We start from the raw sequence: 18,762 nt of genomic DNA on the forward strand, positions 1-18,762 counted from the left end.
AACACCACTTAGAAACAAACTTTTAATATGTAATTTCTAGTCCTTCAAAAAGTATAAACCAAATATAAATCCTATTGTTCAACTTATAAGTACCAATTACTGGATTCTAATTTCGTTTCTGATACACTTGCTCAGTTCTGCACCAACCTCTCTGGAGAGAAGCCTGAACAGAATGTGAAATTTGTAAGACACTCCTCACCTGAATGGTGTAGCTACCAGAGTTGAAAAGTGTGGTGCTGGAAAAGCACAGTCGGGCAGGCAGCATCAGAGGAGCAGGAGAATCGATGTTTTGGGCATAAGCCCTTCATTCCTGATGAAGGGCTTATGCCCGAAATATCGATTTACCTGCTCCTCAGATGCTGCCTGACTGGCTGTGCTTTCCAGCACCATACTCTTCGCCTCTGATCACTTTCTCCCTGGTATAGCTACCAGCCAGTTTGTGGAACTACTGAACCAGTGTAGTTCAGTTCAAATGAACACAAACAGAATTTATACTCCGTGCTTACATTTTGAGAGAAATACAGAGGAACCCTGATTATCTGGCTTTAGATTATCCAGCAAGATTACAAGGTCCCAATGCTTGGCTAAACTATGTTATCCGAAATTTGATTAACCGAATGAAATACTCCCTGTCTGTGTCCTTCAGATAATAGAGGTTCCTCTGTAGTCCATTGGGTCATCATTCATGTTATTTGCCTCTTCATGCGAACTTGGTCATCCAGGTCAAGCATGAATGGATCAGGATACTGATCAAAATGACTCCAAAATTAGTGGAAAATTAAGTCATTAATTTGCTGCTTTTGACTTGATAAAGACAGTTCAGTCACTGGTCATTGCTTCATCCTCTCTTAAGTGTGATTACTTGAGCTCATAAGGCATTCCATCAAAAAGTCAAATACATGTACTATGCCACACCCAAAATCATCATTAAAACAAGGTTGTGTGGTTTGGAAGGTAGCACTTTAACCTTCAAACTTTGAAGCAAATACAGCAGTAATACAATTGTGTAACAGCATGAATGTGGCATATCCATTTACCAAGTAGGTTTCCAGTCCATATCCTAGTTATTTTCATTTATTACTGCCTCAAACAGTCAATTCCTGTGTAGATGCCAATATTAGTTTGTGTCACAAGAGCTGAAGACTTCCAGTAACCTGATTGACCATATTCTCCTCACCCATGATTGCCAAGATTGTGCGTGATCCAGCAGCAATCTGAATAAGAAAATAAGGGGATTATCCATCACAGGCATAGACATATACCAACATGTTAAAACACATCTCTACCTACTACTTTTCTGCCATGTCAAAAACTAGGACTCCAGATCTTCACACTCTGGTATATCAAAGTGACCATTATTCACCAAGAAAATAAATATCAGCAAGTTTTCTACCTGTAAAAGGGTATCACCTGAGCCTAACTCTGAACGTCTGACATCCACACAAGTAAAAGTTGTGGGATAGCCAAGAGAAACTGAATTTCCCTCCCTAACCCAATTACATTTGTGTCATATAAGCATCTGATATAAAAATAGTTTGACTACACTTTATCAAAACCTACTTCCCATAAGGAGTCAGTTAAGTAGCACAAAACAGACTCTATAGTCCAACTTGTCCACACTGACCAGATACACTAAACTAACCCTCCTATTCATGTACCCACCCAGATGCTTTTTAAAGGTTGTAACTGTAGCCGCCCCTCCACTAGCTCTTGCTGCTTGTTCCATACACACACCATCCTCTGCGTGAAAAAGCTGCCCCTCAGGTCCCTTTTAAATCTTGCCCCTCTCACCTTAAACCAGGCCCTCTAGTTTGGACTCCCTACCATGGGGAAAAAGACCTTGGCTAATCACTCTATCCATGCCCCTTATAAACCTCCCTAAGTTCCCCACTCAGCCTCCAATGCTCCAGGGAAAAAAGCTCTGACAATTCAGTCTCTTTCTATAGCTCAAACCCTCCAATCTCAAAGATCTTTGTAAAACTTTTCTAAATCCTTCAAGTTTAACAACATCATTCCTATGCATTCTCCCAGTTTCTCTGTATCCATTCCATCAGGCAGAAGATACAGAAGCCTGAACACAAACTCCAGCAGTTTCAGGAACAGCTTCTTCCAAGACATTATTAGACTGGTGAATGGACTCTGTAGTCTCAAATAATGCTGATCTTGCTAACGTTTGATCTCATCAAGCGCATACCCTATACAATGTAACCTGTATGCCTCTAAGTATTTTTGATCTGTACATCCTTGCTTACTATAATCAGCCTATACTGCTCATAAACAAAACTTTTCACTGTACTTCAGTACACATGACAATAAATAAATCAACCATTGTATGTGTTTCAATGTTGGCATCTTACACAGCAATGCCTACTACATGTAATTTTCTTTGAACGAGGATCTTCCCACCCATCATGATTGACTAGGACCTCAGTCATGTCCAACCCATTTCTTGCACTTCTGCTCTGATCCCTTCCCCTTCTCTCCAGTACAATAAAGTTTTCCTTGTCTTAATTTTTTACCCCACCAGACTCTGCATTCAAAGTATCTATCCTCCACCATTTCTGCCACTTCTGAATACATCTTTTCCCTCCCCTCTCGTCAGCATTCTGCAAGGTCCATTCCCTTGGTGATACCCTGGTCCACTCGTCAGTCCCCATGGCACCTTCCCATGCAGTCACAGAACATGTAACACTTGCTCTTTTGTCTCTCCCCTCCTCACTGTCTAAGATTGCAAACACACCTAGCTAAAGCAGTCGTGTACTTTCAACCTAGTCTACAGTGTTTTCTGCTCATAATGCAGTCTCCTCTAAATTGGCAAGACCACATGCACACTAGGTCAGTGTTTTGTGTAACAGTCCTACTGGTGTTCACAAGGATGACCTAGTCTTTCCAATTGCTTGCTACTTCAATTCACCATCTTGCTCTCATGCTAACATTTCTGTCACAGGTCTCCTGCAGTTTTCAGCAAACTTCAATGCAAGCATTTCTTTGTTCAGTGGGGCATTTCATTGCCTCCAGGATTCAACAATTTCAAAGCATGAACACTGTCTGCCATTGATTCCCTCCCTCACCTCTGCCCAAGTGTCTTGTTTGTAGGTGTTTGCTCTCAGCCAAGCTGAGTTATTAACTATTCACACCTACACTAGCATTTAACATCTTTATCTTTCCTCTACGACTATTAGCATTCCCTTTGTCTTTTACTCTCAATGCCCTAAACATCTGTTCAACTCACCCTTCCAACCTTTTGACAACAGCGCAAAAACCAAAATTGTCCAGTGCCCTTCAGGTTTGTAGAAGAGTCGCATTCAGCATCAAAATATTATCTTTGTTTCTCACTTCAAAGATGTTGCCAGATCTGTTGAGTTTCTCCAGCATTTCCTGTGTTTATTATATATAACCACTACCCCAGTTGAGATCAATTATCTCAGTAAAAGACGAGTAATCAAATTTAGAATTCATTGTATTTTCAGTCTATTTATTAAAGTATTCAGTCTATTTCTCATAAGTTTATTATGCATAAAAGCAGTATGGCACAATACTGCAATACTGAGTTACACTGAAGTAACTGTTATCAGCTCAGGCAGTCCTACAGTTAGTCTCCAATATCTCTGAATTTTAAATGAACAAGGCAGTTACCCCCACCTAACTGGTTCAGTGAAGACCTTGGATGCTGTATGTTTAGATTGGACCTAGGCTCTGATACACCTCTTGCTAAGTTACAGCCAGCAATTCATTTTCCAAGCCCGTAAATGGGTGACATGGAAATATACTAACATGGAACCAGCCACATTATGAAATAGAACTGACAGAGTAGCATGTCACAAAACATCTGGATCCAAAATTTAATCACTTTGGCTCTAAGCTGTGAGAAAGTTAAGTTTATTATCTTCTGGGAAAAAAAAACAAAATCGTTTACCTGGGTTCTTCCAGCATCCTGTACAAGAAAGTTTGGCAGCTTCAGTTGACAAGCCTGTGCTTGAAGCTCTAAGATGTGTTCAGTGCTGTGCCCCTTCAATACTATCTTCTTACCTCTGGGGGAAAAAAAAACAGGATAATTAGCAAATGTATACAAGGAGCTAAAAGAAAAATTCAGTTGGAACTGGAGAAACAATTACTATTTTCCAGATCCAACAATTGTCACTGAAACAGTTTTGCTTCTCTTTTAATCAGTGGGAGAAAATACTACAAAATTAATAGTACAACACCGCATCTGCTGTCATGTCACCTTGTTAATTGTATACACTGAGTATGCAGAAAAATAAAATTCATATTCTGGTTTCCATAGAATAAACAACAGGAGAGTAAAGAACCATTCAAGCAGAGAATAATCAAGGCTCTGCAGTGTTGCACTATGTTAACCTTAAATGAGTCCAACAGATGTGTGCAGTCAATTTTTCTTGAGTTTAGATCCAAAGACTTTCTCAAAATGTGAAGATTCTGTATTATTCTATCAGCCAAATACAGCATTTAGTTCAACAATAATGGGAATAGAACTCCTCTTTCAAATAGAGAAATTATATAATTCTGTTCTATATGACTTAACCCACTACTGAAAATTCAGAGAATGTAGCTTCACATGTATAAGTTTTGGCAATGCAATTTATTAGGTCTCTAATTATGGAGAAAAGGAGTTATCTTGCTTTTCCAATGATCTCATGTCTTTTAAGCATCATTCACATTGCTAGAATGCTTTAGTACATTGGTTTATGTGGTAGATGCTGTGATAGCAACATTTGTAGTGTTAGTGAATTAAATTTCTTTCCTTGCAAGCGAATAAAAGAGCATCCCTTTAATCCCACATCAATAACATCCTGTTGGTTTGTGACAGTTAACAGGTTGCTGAAATATAGCTGTGCTTGAAATAACATTGGGAAGGGGAATGCTCCTGCTTCTCTGTCCAGGCTGGCAAATAACAGAAGCCGTAATACTACAGAGCATACTGCAAGGTTGTTAGTTAATTATTCCCAGAAATTAATCATAAGATGCTGTTAAATTCAGTCAACATTTCATAAAAGGGCACAAAAACAAGTGTGTGCTATAAATGTGTTCAACAAAATTTGTACATGGAAGCATAGCGATTTGATTGAGTTGTTCAGTCAGGTTCTCAACAACAATTGAGATTGAGCATGCCATTTGATCTGCCTTTGCTAGTGCTGGACTACAAAATGTAGTTTCCATTATTTCAAAGCGCCCTCTAGTGACAAATGAGGAAGAATGTTAGTACTGGTGAGGCTCTCCATGTAGATTTAATGTAACCTAGGCAACATCAATTAGTAACACTTCTTTGTGCACATATTAATTTTACAAAACATTCGTTGTATCCAGATTCATATTCTCCAGAAACTTGATATCACAGCTCTACTAAAGCATCTTAAAAAATCCTTTTCTTCCAATGTTGGACACAGAGGATTTTTCTCACACAGACCCAAATAATCTATAATAGACAAGCCCATACTTGATGCCATTATTACTCACCCATCATTGTCCCATGTTGTTAACATCTGTCGCAAGTTGCCTGACTCCTCCAACATCACCTGATATAGACCCACAGCAGCATGGGCCACCTGTGCTGCAACCTGCAGAATTTTACACCTCTTGAGTAAACTGCTTCAATGAGACTCACTGGCCAAGACTAAAAACAAACTTTGAATTCTAACCAATTAGCTTTCAAGTAGTTTTTAATGACTTTCCACTCCTACTGTCACCAATAATTTTGAAGCTCTTATTTGTCACACCAAATTGTTCTTTTAAAATCATTCTTAGAATGTACATGTCACTTCCAGACCGGCATTTACTGCCAGTTCCTTTACTGCCCTTAAATATATGTTTGCAAGTGCTGTTGAAACGCGTACTCGCATAATGGTATTCACTCAGGAGTTTCAGGCTTTGTAACCCAGTAATAATGAAGGAACAACAATAGATATCTAAGTTATTGATGCATGAGCCTACATAGTGTTAAGAGACCACTGTTAAAACTTGCAGCCAAGTCCGATCTCCCCTTCACCTGATGTCAACCATAACACAATGACTTGGACAGTCATTGGACAGCAATCAGGAAAAGGAACCCTTACCAATTGCTAAGGTGTACTATATCCCACCAGACAATTGTGGAACTACCATCACCACAAGCATATCATGGATGAGTTTGACTGAAGAGTCTGTTTTTGTGCTGTATGACTCTGACTTTAAGTTTTGTGGTTATGAAGGGATGGGCATGAAGTGCAACCTTGACAATATCCATAGAATGATAAAAATTAATCTAACTGCTAGCTAACCTCATAACAGATGTTTGTGATCTTTATCACTTATCAGCAGAACCAACAGCCTAAGTCAGAGGAGTTTTAACATTATAAAGCCTGATCAATTAAACTCTACTTTAAATTGTTACTTGTAAATTGTGTAAAACTTATTCCTTATCTCAGCAATGCAATCATAAAATGCATTTTGGTCAAGGAAGTCCCCAAACATTATTGTCTTGAGTAGGCTAATATACAAAGGCTTATAATTCATCTTTTAACATAAAGCAAACAGTGTCACTCCATACACGGGAGTTACTCCATTCACCAAACAGTCACTATTACTGCATCCAAACAACTACAATATGAAGAGAGGTGCATCGTGCCTTCTTTAAGTCCAGAATTTAAAATTTAAATTCCATCCAATGATTTTCAAATCTTCAGAGGTGCAATAACTGAACAATTTAGAGTTTTAGTTATGATTTCCCATCAAATTCTTGGCAATTTATCAAAAATATGCAAGCTACACATTTCCCAAAATTTCAAGTTGGGAGGAAAGAAATCAGTGTTCTGTCAAAAAGGGCATAAAATGATTTAAAACTGAGACTTCTGAAGCCAGCTTTAACAATTTAAATCACAATCATATTCATCCTTTAGGAGTTTAGAATTTTTAATTATAGAGTTTAATGTGTATAAACTAAAGCAACATTTTATTAAATGGGTGGCTCACATACATTCACTTTGAATGTAGAAATAGTGCCAGATATGTGGTACACACAGCTGCAGCACTGCTGTACATTCCAGTTACATCCTTTTGTTCCATTTTAACTAAAACATGCAATGACATAAAAATCCAGAAAGATTAAGCAAAATATTTTGAAGTTGGGGGCCCCAGAAAGGAAGTTGGTCATGTATATTCCTGCATGTCTACAATTTATGATTAAGGGTCTGAACCAACCCATTAATGTATCATCTCTTCTCAGTGATCTGTATTTTAGCATTGTGTTTCTTTTCTTTGCATCATCAATAGTATCCAGTGGGTGAAGAAAATGAAATGGGAGAGACCAGGGAGAAAAAAAATTAATTTGAGATTGGCCTTAAGCCTTATGAAAGAGTTGCTTCATCTTTCATTAGAACAAAGCAACATTTACTTTCATACTCACATGGAGGTCTGGGATGAAACACTGTGTATCATGTTTACAAATCTCATACAGGAGTAAAAAGGTGTTAAATTAGACTTGTATTTTGATTCTAATAAAATTAATTCTTAAAAATCTATTTCAAACAGAGTGAAATTCTGCTAACCTCACATGGCTATTGTTTTAGCTCTGAATGAATAAGGAGATACAGATAATTTCATTTGCAGTCAGATCCCTATTCATAAGACAATGTGTGTGGCAAGTACAATGGATTAAGCACCACATCTGTCACGGTGACTTCCAGAATCTAATGCTTATTCCCAATATGGTCTCTCAAGGACATGTTTAAATTTGCATTGAAATATTGAATATTTATATCTACTAGTTTTTCAATTAAAATAAACCCTTGAGTAATTTTTTGTAATGTGGTTTATGCTTTTCTTTTGGGATGAGACTATAAAGAACTTCATACCTTTCCAATTCCCATGCTCAATTCCATGTTCACAACAAACACCATCTTATATACATCACTCTCTGATCCACCAACCTCATATCCAGAAAACATCTGAAAGAAAAATAGAATTGCTATTACCACGCAGTAGTGTGAATTTGGTAATTGCAGTTTGTTGACAATTTTAACAAGAAAGAATATTTGGTTTAAATTATAACTATGTTGCTAATATAAAGTTGAATTGAGAGGTTTAATGGTTAATTGGCAATCATACAGCAACTCTCAGAGCACTCTTGAAGTGCAGGTGGTTATGTCCCTAACTCTGGGCCAGAAGGCCTTGGTTCAAGTTCCACTTACTCCAGTTCCAACTGATTGAAAAATAAATCCACTTAATGGTTTATAACCCAGCTTATTGCACTGAAGTGTTAAATCAGTCTGTTTTTCTGATAACACATGTGGACACAGAGTAGAGACAGAATTAGGAAACACAAGATTCACTTTTGGGAGAGACCAACATCACTGAACCTCATAGATTAGCTTTAATTCAGATCCAATTTTGTAAGAGCAAGTCAGGCTCACATCCCTCTAAACCCTACTTATTCATACACCCATTCAGATGCCTTTTAAACTATGAAATCAGACCAACCTCCACTACTTCTTCTGGCAGATCTTTCCATATACTTACCATCCTCTGCCTTTTAGGTTCCTTTTATATCTTTCCCCTCTCATCTTAAACCTATGCCCTCTAGTTTTAGACTCTCCTACCCCAATGAAAAATCCTTGTATGTTTACCCTATCCATGCCCCTCATGATTTTATAAACCGCTGTAAGGTAAGATTACCCCTCAGCCTCCAACACTCCAGGGAAACTAGCCCCAGCCTATTCAACCTTCCCCTATAGTTCAAACCCTCCAACCATGACAACATCCTTGTAAATCTTTTCTTTCCATGCCATATATCTCTATGACTCATACATTCTTCTGTCATAATAGGCTCTATTGTATTTTGCAATTGGGGTGTGACAGGAAGCAGGAATGAAATGGAGATCAAAAAAAGACTGCAAATTGAAAATCAGAATTTCAAACTTCAACAATCTGTGAAAAGTCACTAGGAAGGGGAGTGGGGAGGAAGTGAATTTTTTTAAAGTTAAAATTCATAGAAAACTCCAGAATTAAGTCCCAGAAGGCTATAGCAACCATGAAACAAAGTCCAAGTCACACGTTACTGTAGGATGGACACAGGTAAACAGGTCTCAGTCTGTGGAATATAATACAAGCTGCTACAGAACAATCTCAAGATCCCACGTTTACACAAGGAAAATGGCTGTTTTCAAAACCTCCTGCTGTTTAGAATGCTTTGCTAATATCAAACGAGAACATTCAATATAGAACGCTAACAAATAATATAAAAACATGCTGGATTGAAAAGGGATTTTTTTAAAAACCACATAGCTTTAATTTGTTGCTGTACAGACTGATCTCTGGTGACTGCATTTTGTGAAAAACATCTTCAGTACGGTCCTTACTTCAAGTTCACTGAAGTAAAACAGAGCAGCAGAATCACTGGACTGATTCCCAGTTTTAATCAGAGCCTGTGAACAAGAGGAAGAAAGACAAATTAGCTACAATGGAATGAAGAGAAATTTCAGTATGGCAGATACAATGAGCGCACCAAGATGGGGTGGAGGTTGTGCAAAGAATCTCTTAAATCAATAGTAAATGTAAAATGCTGTGAAAAATACTAGAAACTCTGTCTGTGAGAAACTTCCTCTAAAACTGTCAAAGCGATTCAGCAAGACACAAAACAAAGGCAGACAACTTCATCCCAGGAGGGAAAAAACATTTTTATTGAAATAAAGAACTGTCATTTATATTGCACATTATTGCATTGTTAGGGAAATTCAAAGTGCTTCACAGCCAATGAAAGTTTTTTTTTAAAAAAGGTGAAATCAATATTAGCGATAGGAGAGTGCAATTACGCAGTTCCACAATGAAACCAATTATTCTGCAGTGTTGGTCAAGGAAGGAAGCTTGGCCAGAAGTGGGAGAAACCTCTGTGTAAGCCTTTGAATAAAGCCACGTGATTTTTCCAGATCATGTTTCACATGTGAGATGACTTAACTTCCCGAGTCCTGCACTGGAATACTAGTCTAGATGCTGTGCTCAATCAAGATATGCAATTCAAGCCAAAAAAGTCTAACTCAAAAGACAAAATTGCAAAATGGAACCAAGCTAAAACTTGCAAATTGTCTTCTACATACAAGACTTGAGAAAACAAATCATCACTTTCAACTAATGTACCTGAAAAATGCTAACCTAACATCATTATTCTGCAACACAACAATGGTTTTATCACAATCCTTCTGCTTCATCTTTCCCCAGCCACCATCTCCTCCGAAATGAAATGTCACAGATGCTGTTGGTACAATGTTTTGATTGGTTAGCCCTAATAAGAGCCGAGGTAATAATAACATCAGCATTTTCAGTCACCCCAGAGTATAACCTCACTCTTGCTTTTTGTCAACCATCCCAGGTGAGTACAGAAGAAAACTCATTTAACCGCAGGACACAACATCCAGATCACTCAGTACAAAACCTTACTGATCACATTAAAATACAAACTGGCAGTTACTTCAGCTACCAACAACCATGCTGTGAAATGCTTTCACCATAAGCTCCAAAAGAAAAAAAACAGGGAAACTTTCAAAACAAGGTCAATCCAAAATACAAAGTTAAAAATCACACAACACAGATTATAGTCAAATAGGATTAATTGGAAGCATTAGCTTTCAGAGCGCTGCTCCTTCATCAGGTGGTTGTGTGCTAGTGCTTCCAAATAAACCTGTTGGACTATAACCTGGTGTTATGTGATTTTTTTTTCCTTTTGTATACCCCAGTCCAACAGCGGCACCTCCAAATCATGTCAACCCAAAATAAGTTATTGTACAAGCTCAAAATTGCAAATGAAAGAAGACAAAGGGTATGATGAACATTTGACATCAGGACACTGAATGAGAAAGCAGGCAATAATGAACTTGTACACAAAATTAGTTAGGATGCAATGGAAGGACAGAAATATTATGGACACCCCAAATAGGGTGGATATTAGAACCCTGACAGAAAGAGTAAAAGGTTTACTAAAATGAAAGGTGAAGATGGAAAGCTTTAAAAACAGCAACTTGTATTTCTATGACACGTGATATCTAATCTTCCTCTAACACTGCCCCTATTTCATTTGCTTTTTTTCTATAGTACAACACTCATTTTATCACCTCCAGACAGTGTCAGACCTGAGTTTCTCCAGCACTTGTTATATATTTCTTTAGTGTTTTTAATGTAATAAAACATGCCCAGGCATCACACACCAACTTCATAAAGCAAAATTTGACACAGAATCAAATCATAGGTGATTTCAATGTGCAGGTGGACTGAGAAAAATCAGACAGGTAGCAGATCTCAAGAAAAGGATTTTGTGGAATGTCCACAAGATTTTATTTAGAGTAGCTCGTAGTAGAGCCCACTTGGGAATAGACAGTTCTGGATTTGGTAATGTGTAATGAGGCAGACTTGATTAGGCAGCTTAAAGTGAAGGAACCGCTAGGGGACAGTGAACGTACAATATGGAATTCACCCTGCCGTTTGAAAGAGCAAAGCTGGAATTAGATGTAACTTATCACAATTGAGTAAAGGTAACTACATAGACATGAGCTGGCCAGAATTGATTGCAAGGGGAGCCTAGCAGGGAAGTCAGTGGAGCAGCAATTGCAGAGTTTCTGTGGGTAATTTGGTGGGGTGGGGGGGCTCAGCAGAAATTCATTCCAAGGAAGAACAAACAAATTAAGGGGAAGATGAGTCAACCATGGCTGATAACAGAAGTCAGAAACAACAATAAAAGCAAAAGAAAAGCACATAATGTGGTGAAGATTACCAGGAATCCAGGGGTTTGGGAAATTTTTAAGAACCAACAGAGAATGACTAAAAACAAAAGTAATAAGAGGGGGATATGATAAAATAGGAGAATAGCCTAGCTAGTAATGCAAAAGGAGATGACAGGAGTTTTTTTTAAGATATCTAAAAGGTAAGGGAAAGAGGCAAGAATGGACATGAGACGACTGTAAAATGAAGCTGGAGAAGTAGTGATGGGGAACAAAGAAATGATGGAGGAACTGAATAGGTATTTTGTTTTAGTTTTCACAGTGGAAAACACCAACAGAATACCAGAACTTCAAGAGAATCGGGGTCAGAGGTGAATGTAGTGGCCATCATTAAAGAGAAGGTGCTAGGGAAGCTGAAATGTCTGGAGGTGGATAAATCACCCAGACCAGATAGACCACACTCCAGAATTCTGAAGGAGGTAACTGAGGAGATTAGAGAAGCATTGATGATGATATTTCAGGAAACACTGGAGACGAGGAGAGTCTCCTAGAACTGGAAAATGGCTAACATAACACCACTGTTAAGGAAGAGAGGAAGGCAGAAGATAGGAAACTACCAGCCAGTTAGCCTGACTTCATCATTTATAAGATTTTAGATTCTATTTTTAAGGATGAGATTGCGGAGTACTTGGAAGTGCATAGTAAAATAGTTAAAAATCACACAACACCAGGTTAGCTTTCGGAGTGCTGCTCCTTCATCAGGTGGCACTCCGAAAGCTAGTGCTTCCAATCAAACCTGTTTGACTGTAACCAGGTGTTGTGTGATTTTTAAACTTTGTACACCCCAGTCCAACACCGGCATCTCCAAATCATAGTAAAATAGGACTAAGTCAACATGGCTTCTTCAAGGGAGGTCATGCCTGACAAATCTGCCAGAATTCTTTGCAGTAACTAACAAGTTAGACAAAGGAGTGTTATTGGACATAATCTATGTGGATTTCCAGAAGGCCTCCGATAAGGTGCCACACAGGAGGCTGCTAAATCAGACAAGTGTCCACGTTGTTAGGAGCAAGGTACTGGCATGAATGGAACATTGGCTCACTGGAAGAAGACAGAGAGTAGGGTTAAAGGGATCTTTTTCAGGGTTGCAGCCAGTGACTAGTGGAGTTCCACAGAGGTCCATGTTAGGACGATAGTTTTTCATGTTATACGTAACGTTCTGAATAAAGGAATTGAGAGCATTGTTGCTAAATTTGCAGATGAAACAAAGCTAGGTGGAGGGACAGCAGTATTGAGGAGGTGGGGAGGCTGCAGAAGGACTTGGACAGGCTGGCAGAGTGGGCAAAGAAGTGGCAAATGGAATATAACTGAGAAAGTATGAGGTTATGCACTTTGGTAGGAAGAAATAGAAATATAGTCTATCTTTTAAATAGGGAAACGTTTCAGAAATCTGAAGGACAAAGGGACTTGGGGTTCCTAGTTCAGGATTCTCTTAAAGTTAGCACACAGGATCAGTTAGCAGTTAAGAAAGCAAATGCAATTTTAGCATTCATTTCTAAAGGACTAGAATGCAAGAGCAGAGATATGCTTCTGAGACAGAGTAAGGCTCTGGTCAGACTGTATTTGTAACATTGTGAGTAGTTTTAGGCTCTGCATCTAAGGATGAATGTGTTGGCTTTGGAGGGGATCCGGAGATTTACAAGAATGATCCTGGAGGTGAAGGGCTTGTCATATGAAGAATGGTTGAGGACTCTGGGTATGTACTTGATCCAATTTAGAAGGATGAGGGGGGCATTGAAACTTACAGAATACCGAGAGGACTGAATAGAGTGGACATGAGAAAGATGTTTCCATTAGTAGGAGCCTGGGATCGGAGGGTACAGCCTCAGAGTGAAGGAATTACTTTTTTGAACTAAGATGAGGGGAGATTTTTTCAGCCAGAGCATTAATCTGTGGAATTTATCGCCAGAGAGGGCTGTAAAAGTCAAGTCATTGAGTGTATTTAAGACAGAGACAGTTAGGTTCTTGATTGGTAAACAGATCAAGGGTTACAGGGAGAAGACAGGATAATAGGGTTAAGAAACATATCAGCCATGATTGAATAGTACAGCAGACTGGTACGTTGAATGGCTTAATTCTGCTGTTGTATTGTATGGTCTTATGGAGACTATTGAGAAGATGAACAAAAGCTTGATGACAAAAATGTCATTAGAATGTCTAAGAGGGGTATAAACATTTTTTTTGAAGATAAATAGTGCAAGATAGTTTGTATTGTTTGGTAAATCAGGAATAAGGAGCATTGACTCAGGATTATCACTATATTAACTAAAGCAGTCCATGTACAAATATAGCAAGACAGGATTCCGTGAGTGGTGAGCCTGTAGAATTCTCTGCAACAGAAAGTGGTTGAGAAGGAGTTAAATGTAGTTCTCAAGGCTAAAGGAATCTCAGGCTATGGGGAGAAAGGAGAACAGGGTACAAATCTGGCTGATCTTTACTGAGTGGAGGAGCAAGCTCAAAGAGTCTATTGCGACTCTTCTATGCTCCATGTAGAGTTTAGACAATATCCTGGATTGGGCTGACAAGTGGCATTCATGCCACTTCAGGCAATAACTAACTCAACAAGAGAGAATCTAACCATCACGTCTTAATATTCAATGGCATTACCACTGCTATTTCTCCCAGTATCAACATCCTAGGGGTAGTTTACCCAGGACCAAAAACTGAACTGGACCAGATATAGCAATACTGTGGCGACAAAAGGTCAGAAGTTAGGCATCTTGCAACAAATTACTCACCACCTGACTTCCAAAAGCTTGTCCACCGTCTACAAAGCTCAGTTCAGGAATGTGATGGAATAGTCCCCCACATGCCTAGATAGATGTGGCTCCAACAACACTTAAAATGCTTGATACTATCCAGTACAAAGCAATCAGCTTGACAGGGACCACATCCATTCCCTTCACTGCCACTCAGTAACAGCAGTGTGCACCATCTACAAGATGCACTGCAGAAATTCACCAAGGCTCCTTAGACAACACTTTCCAAACTCATGACCATTATCATCTTGACATACAAGGATAGCAGGTACACAGGAACATCACCACCTACAAGTTCCCCTCCATACCACTCATCATTCTGGCTTGGAAATATAAAGCTGTTCCTTCAGTACCATTGGATCAGAATCCTGGAACTGACTACCTAACAGTAGATCTACCTACAGCAAACATGTACTGTGAATCAAGAAGAAGTTGACTACCAACTTCTCAAGGGCATCTAGGGATGGACAATAAATGCTTGTCCAGCCAGTGATGTCACAGAGAAGTACAACATGGAAACAGACCCTTTGGGCCATCTCATCCATACCGACCAGATATCCTAACCTAATCTAGTCCAATTTACCAGCACTTGGCCAATATCCCTCTAAACCCTTCCTATTCATATATCCATCCAGATGCCTTTTAAAATGTAGTAACTGTACCAGCCTCCACCACTTCCTCTGGCAGCTCACTTCATCCATATTCCACCCTCCATGTGAAAAAGTTGCCCCTTAGGTCCCTTTTAAATGTTTCCCCTCTTACCCTAAACCTATGACCTCTAGTTCTGGACTCCCCCAATCCAGGGAAAAGACTTTTGTCCATTTATCCTATCCATGCTCAATTTTATAAACCTCTATAAGGTCACCCCTCCGCTCCGATGCTCTAGGGAAAACAGCCCCACCCAATTCAACCTCTCCCTATAGCTCAAATCCTTCAACTCTGGCAACATCCTTGTAAATAGTTTCTGAATCCTCTCAAGTTTCCCAACATCCTTCTGATAGGAAAGAGACCAGAATTGCTTGCAATATTCCAAAAGTGGCCTAACCAATGTCCTGCAGAGTCGCACCGTGACCTCCCAACTCGTATATTCAATGCTCTGTCCAATAAAGGAAAGCATACCAAGTGCCTCCTTCACTATCCTATCAACCTGCGACTCCACCTTCAAGGAGCTATGAACCTACACTCTAAGGTCTCTTTGTTCAGTAACACATCCCAGGACCTTCCCATTAAGTGTACAAATCCTGCCCTGATTTGCCTTTCCAAAATGCAGTACCTCACATTTATCTAAATTAAACTCCATCTGCTACTCCTCAGCCCATTGGCCCATCTGATCAAGATCCAGTTGTACTCTGAGGTAACTTCACTGTCCACTACATTTCCAATTTTGGTGTCATCTGTAAACTTACTAACTATACCTCCTATATTCACATCCTGTCCACTTCTCAGAATGCTTACAAACAATTTAAGATAGTTGTTAGATTTTGGCACAATGCATTGCACAAGCAATTCTGAAGCATTGTTTAAAAGAAAACTGAATTATTACTTTTAAAGAAAGGTTGTAGTACGATGACTAAAAGGAAAAAGGTAAGTTAAAAAGCCAAACTGAAGAGCAAGCAGCAGCCCATGCAGAATAAGGTGAGTAGCCTTTTCTTGTGCTATAATTCCATAACTCAATTCACCCACCTCCTTGGCTTTATCTTCAGAGATGCCCAGCTCCATCAGTTGCTGCAAAAACACTGGATTTACTTCTGTTTCTGCCATCTTTCACTTAAGCGGATGAAAAATAAACCATGTGAAATGCACTGCATACATAAGACTGAATAATTTTCTTCTAAGTTCAGGTTCCTGCTGGTCCCTTACTTATGCTGCAATACAGCAGATGTAAAGTAGCAGTTCATCTCTGAAGAAATGAAAACACAGAGAGAGAAAGAGAGAGAGAGAGACGAAGGGAGCACAGTGTTGGAGACGACAGATAAAAAAATGGCAGAGAGTAAATGGGCAGCAGGAAAGGTTCACACACTAACAGTCAAGAAACATAGACAAACAAAGTGAAGTGAACTTGAGGCAATATAGTGCCAGAAATTAAAGAAACACAGCAGAGAGGAATCAGAGAAAGAGAGAGTATAAGCAGTGAAAACAATTTTTTTTTAAATCATGCAGAGACATCGCAGGCAGCCAGTAAGTGACAGGCTGCTCAGAATCTGGAGGCGAGGATACATAGCTAAAGCAGTTTGTGGAAAGAGTGGAGATAGCACTGGGGAAGCAACGTTTTAAAAACCTTAAACAGTTTATCATCAATACAAGGCACGATGGCTCAGTGGTTAGTATTGCTGCCTCACAGCACCAGGGTCCCAGGTTCGATTTCAGCCTCTGGCAACTGTCTGTGTGGAGTTTGCGCATTCTCCCCGTATCTGCGTGGGTTTCCTCCGGGAGCTCTGGTTTCCTCCCATAGTCCAAAGATGTGCAGGTCAGGTGAATTGGCTGTGCTAAATTGTCCATAGTGTTTGGTGCATTAGTCAAAGGGAAATGGGTCTGGGTGGGCTACTCTTCAGAGGGTCGTTGTGGACTTGTTGGGCCGAAGGGCCTGTTTCCACACTGTAGAGAATCTAATCTAATCAAGGGAGGCTGACTGGTGAGATTTATAAAAATTTTACAAGCTGTTCATAGTAGCTATAATCTCCAGATTTATGCATGCAGCACATGCAGTTAAGTATAGAAATTAGAGAATGTCTCGCTGGTGAGATAGTGCAGGAGGGAGGGCCTTCGACTCTTGGGAGTGGAAATGGTTCTAATGGGGATGGAACCTAAATTGTCCTTGACGACAGTTTGTCTGTTATTGGGACAGATTAACTTGACAGAGGGCAGAAACCAGGAGGTAATATTAAAGAAAATCAAGGTGTATATAGGCTGGAAGAAGGTAGCACTAAAATCAGTTATACTAAGATATTAGATGGAACGAAGAGGGATTGTAAGCAAGTCTTTAAAGATACAAAAGAGAAAATGCTGGAAAATCTCAGCAGGTTTGGCAGCATCTGTAAGGAGAGAAAAGAGCTGACGTTTTGAGTCTAACTGACCCTTTGTCAAAGCTTTAAAGATACAGTCTGGGTATAATCAACGTACATCCCCATGAAGGGGAAAGGTAAAACAAACAATGGCAAAACTTCTTAAATGACAGGAAAAAGAGATACATGACAAACATTAGGTTTAAAACATATGTGACAGCCAGGTCAATTACAGACAGTTCAGAGTAGATACAAAAAAAAATCATGTGCAGCAAAGAAATCATGAAAATAGATTCTTAACTAACATAAGAGGGGATTCAAATGTTTCTATTGACTTATAAAATGAGTAGAGTCAATTAGGGATCTAAAATAGGATTTACACATTTAAGTAGAGGACATGGCTAAGGTATTAAATAAAAACTTTAAATCTGTCTTTACGAAAGAAGATGCTACCAAAGTCTTAGTGAAAGAAGAGGTAGTTGAGAGATAGGTTTAAACATTAATTTAGACGGGTATTAAGACCGGCTTGCTGTATTCAATTGATATGCCACCAAGACCAGTTCAGACACAAAGGATTATGAGGAAATAAAACAGCTAAAACGTCTGATCTTAGCTGCTGAGTGAGGTGACAGATGTATCTGCATTTTTGGAATACAAAATAAGTAGATTTTGATTTGATGGAAAAAAATTGAGTGGGGGAAAAAGGGAGTGAGAAAGAGAGAGAGGAGGGTTCGAGCGGGTGCGGCTTTACTCTCAATGGACACATCCATTTACAGCTATGGATCGATTCTCAATTAACCATCAATACCTCAGACCCCGAGCATCGATCACAAAACAATAAACACCCGCCCCTACTAGAACTCTACGATCAATAATCCACGAGCGCCGCACCGAAAAGAAACCCCCCCGCTTTCCTGCCCAACACTCAATTGCGTCCGGCGGGAGAACCATCAGCTCGGATAATGCTTCCTCCCCACTCCCACTCCCACTGCCAATGCCAGCTGGCCCTGTGTGATGAATTAAATAAATAAATACAGATATTGTCACTCGTTCACACAATCAATATTGTGATAACTTTGAATCTTTTTTTAGAAACCTGCTCGGTAAATTTTTAATTTTTTTTTGAAACCAGAATTAATTCCTGATAAAGTAGATTAGATATTTACTGATAACTTTCAAGTTGGGGCAGCCACAAAATAATGTTTTGCTCCTGTAAAGTACAGAGATTGCAAAAATAATGCT

General features: G+C 39.2%; 1 protein-coding gene across 2 annotated transcripts; it reads right to left on the minus strand.

Moving 5' to 3' along the window:
• Positions 1-8: 8 nt before the first annotated feature.
• Positions 9-18,448, minus strand: LOC122558879 (putative peptidyl-tRNA hydrolase 2). 2 transcript variants are annotated; one of them, XM_043707784.2, is made up of 7 exons: positions 18,329-18,448; positions 16,202-16,285; positions 9,351-9,416; positions 7,848-7,940; positions 5,476-5,576; positions 3,917-4,031; positions 9-1,214 (listed from the first exon to the last, which is right to left on the minus strand). In XM_043707784.2, the coding sequence occupies exons 2-7, from the start codon at positions 16,277-16,279 to the stop codon at positions 1,128-1,130; spliced, it is 540 nt and encodes a 179-aa protein (XP_043563719.2). In that variant the 5' UTR covers positions 16,280-16,285; positions 18,329-18,448; the 3' UTR covers positions 9-1,127. The 2 variants fall into 2 exon arrangements, with proteins under 2 accessions (XP_043563719.2, XP_043563720.2); XM_043707785.2 differs by lacking the exon at positions 18,329-18,448 and adding an exon at positions 16,797-18,270.
• Positions 18,449-18,762: the final 314 nt, after the last annotated feature.

Source organism: Chiloscyllium plagiosum, unplaced genomic scaffold (genome assembly GCF_037043375.1).
Source record: "Chiloscyllium plagiosum isolate Xiang-an unplaced genomic scaffold, Cpla_swu_hap1 HiC_scaffold_14, whole genome shotgun sequence".
NCBI classification, from domain to species: Eukaryota; Metazoa; Chordata; class Chondrichthyes; order Orectolobiformes; family Hemiscylliidae; genus Chiloscyllium; species Chiloscyllium plagiosum.